At 65.1% G+C, this 4,433-nt stretch overlaps 1 protein-coding gene across 1 annotated transcript in view; it reads right to left on the bottom strand.

Moving 5' to 3' along the window:
• Window positions 1-35: 35 nt before the first annotated feature.
• Window positions 36-4,433, bottom strand: part of MNEG_13034 (Exportin-7-B) — a gene marked incomplete at both ends in the record, with an annotated part of 6,567 nt that continues 2,169 nt past the window's right edge. The window contains 10 exons of the mRNA XM_014038494.1: window positions 36-50; window positions 147-314; window positions 660-785; window positions 1,222-1,336; window positions 1,701-1,840; window positions 1,982-2,314; window positions 2,614-2,749; window positions 2,942-3,084; window positions 3,384-3,513; window positions 3,940-4,064. Of these exons, the coding sequence (XP_013893948.1) occupies window positions 36-50; window positions 147-314; window positions 660-785; window positions 1,222-1,336; window positions 1,701-1,840; window positions 1,982-2,314; window positions 2,614-2,749; window positions 2,942-3,084; window positions 3,384-3,513; window positions 3,940-4,064 (1,431 nt within the window). The remainder of the gene's footprint in view (window positions 51-146; window positions 315-659; window positions 786-1,221; window positions 1,337-1,700; window positions 1,841-1,981; window positions 2,315-2,613; window positions 2,750-2,941; window positions 3,085-3,383; window positions 3,514-3,939; window positions 4,065-4,433) is intronic.

Here is a 4,433-nt window from a genome sequence, read left to right as displayed (position 1 = left end):
CGCACGCACTCACACCCACATACAAGCAAGATTACCTACACACCTCGCCCCTGCACGCACACACACACACATACACACACACACACACACACACACACACGTGCGCACACGCACACACATACACACACGCGCACACACGCGCGCACCTGCCGCTGCAAGTCCGGGAAGACGGCCTCGTTGACGAGGATGAGGCTCAGCATGGGCCTGCTGAGGCTCCACTGGTTGCTGCACTCCTCAAAAAGGATGATCTCAAACAGCGCCCGAAGCACCTCTGGCAGCAGGTGGGGCTGCTGCCGCAGGTGAGCCTCGATGGCCTGGCGCGGCGTGGGTATCGTGCGCGCGCGCGCGTGTGTGAGTGTGCGTGTGCGTGTGTGTACATGTGTGCATGTGATTGTATGCGGGGGAAGGGGGGAGGATTAAGATAGACGTGTGAGGTTAATGGCTGAAGGGAGAGGAGGGGGGCCAGCAGGCGCAAGGCACAGAAGGAATTTGCATCGTCGCTGCGGCAGCGCCGGAGAACAGACATCGGGGGTTCACGTCCTCCACTAAGTGGCCCCAGCTGCTCCGTTATCAAACATTCCCCGCCCTGCCCAGTGCCCGGCCTCCAAACGTGCACCCGCGCGCCGCGCCAAGCCGCGCCGCGCCGCGCCGCGCCGCACCTCTGCCCCGGGCGCCGCCTTGCCGGACTCTGGCCCCTGCACCACGTTTCTGAAGTAGAAGGCCGCCAGGTTGTCCACCGCGCTGGCGCAGGCGCTGGACACGATCACGTCCACACTCTTCAGGCCCTGGCGTGAGGGAATGAGTGCAAGTGTGTGTGTGTGTGTATGTGTGTGTGTGTGTATGAGTGTGTGTATGTATGTGTGTGTGGATGTGTGTATGTGTGTGTGAGTGTGTGTTTGTGAGTGTGTGCATGCGTAGGTGCGTGCGTGTGTGTGTGTGTGTGTGTGTGTGTGTGTGTGTGTGTGTGTGTGTGAGTGTGTGTGTGAGGTGGGTGATAAGTGAGATTGGAGGAGCGGGTGCGCGTGAGCCCGCAGAATGAGGGGCGTGGGACCACCAATCGCGGCCGCGGCCGTGCGTCTTTGCAGCCGTCGCCGCGACGATCCGCCGACCTGCAGTGCCGCGCCCAGCGCCGCGCCCCTCCCCTGCGCTTGCACCAACGCCAGGCGGGCCCCTCCGATTTCCGTCGCGCGCGCGCGCGGGTGCGCGCCCCCTGCGGCCCACCTGCTCCAGGCTGGTGAGGATGTAGTTGAATGTGGCCGCGTCCGTGTTGGCGATGGTGGCGGTGTGGCTGTGGCACAGCACCTCCAGCAGCGCAAAGTACGCCTTGGACACCTTCCTGGGGGGTGGTATACGATGGGTGGGGTGCAGCGTGGTATTGGGCGCGCTTGCATGTGTGCCCGCGTGTGTGCGGATGCGTGTGGCTGTGTGTCGGCAGGGCCGGCGACCCCAAAACACCAGGCCACATCCCCTCAACGGCGGCCATGCCCTTGCACCCCTGCCGACTGTCGGCCTACAACCGGCCGCCCCCCCCATCCTGTGTGAGCCCTTGCCCCCTCCCACGGCCCAAATCAGCCAAAGGTCGCGGGTTTGTGGCCCCCCTCAATCCTAAACCAAACCGCCGCAACCCAAACCCCCCGTCACAATCCGTACGAAACCCCTGCCTCAATCCCTGCCTCCTGCCCCCCTGCCCCCCCCCTCACTTGAACCCCATGATGTCAGCCTGCGGTATGGACACCACCATGCGCAGAGCCACGTCCAGGGCGTCCCTCAGTGCCGTGTCCCCGTACAGCTCAAACACGCCAAAATTGACGTAGTTGCCGCTCATGGCGCGGGACAGGGCCTGGCGGGGGTCGCGGCGGGGGGGTTGAGGTGCAGGTAACAGGGCGGCGCGAGGGTGTGGGGTCGCGAATGGGATGGGGGGGCCGCAGCCCGTTTGGGAGGGAGGTGTGACTGCGGCTTGCGGCGTGGCTGACTCTCTGACTCGCTGCGGCGATAGACCGGGGCCGATCGCCGTCGGCTGGCTTGCACACGAGCGGCTCCCGAGCGCAAGGGCCGCCGACAGCGCCGCCTCAGCAAGCGGCAGGCGGCGTGCGACTGAGCGTGCCCCCCGCGGCGAGCCAAAAGTCCGATGCAACCCTGCAACCCCATACGCTCCCCTCCCTGCCCCCGTCCTGCGCGCCTGCAGGCAGATCCAGATTCCCTTGTACCGCAGGGGGTAGGCCTGGTTGCCGGATGCGGCCTGCTGCTGCTGCTGCTGCTGTTGCTGCTGTGGGCTCAGCACGTGGCTGCCGTAGGTAACGATGACCTTTGACACCTGAGGGGGACCCAGGATTTGCAGCCACAGAAGACAGCGGAGCGCGGGAGTGGGGCGTCGGGGGAAGGGCAGGGGTGGCACGGCCACACGGCGGGCTGGGTGTGCCCAGGGCGGGGGCTCCGCGGGAGGCTCGAGGCGGCGGGTGTGCGGCGAGGCGCGACGGCCACGTCAGCAGGTGCGCGTGCAGGGGGATGTGAGGGCAAGAGAGGCGTCGCAGTTGGAAGGATGCTGATCACGGGGGGAGCAGGGCGCGGCCCAGGACGCTGCGGGCCCTCGTTCCTTGTGTCTCCCGCGCCCACCTCGCGGAAGAGCAGGATGCCGTTTGGCGAGCTGCTGTCGAAGGTGAGCCGCTGGCTCTTGTTGAAGCAGAACTCCGCCACAAACTTGAGCAGCGGCGCCGTAACCTCGGGGCAGCCCGCCCACGCGTCAAGGCACCTGCAAGGTGCGGCGGGCGCGCCGGGCGCGGGTGGAGCGGCCTTTACGGCATGGACAGCGCGCCGACACCGCTTCGATTTGCGCATCGTGGCGCGTGGCTTGCACCTCGGGTGACGCTTGGCCGGCGCGTGTCGCGGCCTCAAGCACGGCCCGCTGCCCCTCGCTTTTGGCCCTCTACCCTCCCCCGCGCACTTGAGTATGGCCGGCATGTGCTGCGGGTAGAGCCAGTCGAAGAGCAGGCCATACGTGCGGCGTGTCGAGGTCGCTGCGGCGATGCCCCGCAGGTCCCTGAACACGCCCACCACCAGCTGCTGGGGCACCTGCTGCTGCAACGTCTGCGCCGAGGAAAGGCAGGAGCGCGCGCGGGGCGGTTGCGCAGTCGGAGGGCGGCGGCGACGTGTTGATCGGATCCGGCGGTGCGGCTGATGCGGGGGACGATGCCGTACCCGCAGACGTGCGGGGCGCGCCCAAGGGCAGAGCACGCTCCACCACAGCCCCCTGGTAACATCAAGACCCAAGGAGCCCAAATAACAAGCTGACAACAACAAGTTAGATTTGACACATGGGTTGCCCGCCGCCCAGGGCGGGGTGCCGGGCGATGGGAGCAAGCGTGAGAGGCACAACGGCGCCTCACCTGCGGGTTTGCTGCCGCCGCCGCTGCTATTCCGTTGAGGACCTGCGTGAGCGGCTCCACAAAGGTCTTGAAGCGGTGGGGGGTGTCCTCCATGAACAGCAGCCGCGCCAGGGTGGAGTAGAAGACGGTCCTTTTTTGGGGGGGGGGGGGAGGGGAGGGAGGATTCTTAGAGAGGAGAGGGAGTGAGGAAGAGAGGGTGTATGCGTCTGTGCGTGCGTTGGCGTGTGTGTGTGTGTGTGTGTGTCCGCGCATGTGTGTGTGTATGTGTTGTCTCAATAAGCGTGAGAGAAGGTTCTTTTGTGGGTATGTGTGTGTGTGGGGGGGGGATATGTGAACACGCACATGTACACTACTGTGCGCTTCTCACTGCTCAATCACGCAATCCTGGGCTCAGCCGTGTCTCCTCTGCCATCACCGTTGCAACACACCCAAACACCCATGACACACGCCTACCCACCCACCCACCCCCCACACATATGCGCAGCAGGGATGTGCACACGCGCGGCTTGCAGTCTCTGGCCTGTTGAAAGGTTTTTGTGCACGAGCACGCGCGCACCTGTTGCGTCCGTTGACCGGGTGATCCAAGAAGTGGAACGCGCTGGAGGTGTGGTGCTGCAGCATGAGGCCCACCACCTCCAGCTTCAGCAGCAGCTTCCCGCTCATGTAGCCGCTCGCCAGGTCCTTTGGGGGATGATTGGGGGGCCAGGGGAGCGGAGCGGTTGAGAGGAGGGGTCGGCAGCGGGTGATTGCGAGTCGGGGATGCAGAGCGAGTGTGGCGTGCGGGGCGTCGCCACGCGGCTGCCCCGCACCAAGGCAGCAAGCCTGCACGGCTGGCGGGAAATAGCCGGCAGGAACGGCTGCGATGACACCAGCCCAAAGGACACAGGCTTTGGCACCGCCCGTGTCAAACCCCAGAAACCCAACAAATACACGCTCTCTCTCTCTCTCTCTCTCTCTCTCTCTCTCTCTCCCTCTCTCTGTGTTTCTCTGTTTCCCTCTGTTTCTCTCTCTCTCTCTCTCTCTCTCTCTCTCTCTCTCTCTCTCTCTCTC

This window comes from Monoraphidium neglectum, assembly GCF_000611645.1.
Source record: "Monoraphidium neglectum strain SAG 48.87 unplaced genomic scaffold scaffold03584, whole genome shotgun sequence".
Lineage (NCBI taxonomy): Eukaryota > Viridiplantae > Chlorophyta > Chlorophyceae > Sphaeropleales > Selenastraceae > Monoraphidium > Monoraphidium neglectum.
This window is presented reverse-complemented; position numbering and strand designations above follow the sequence as displayed.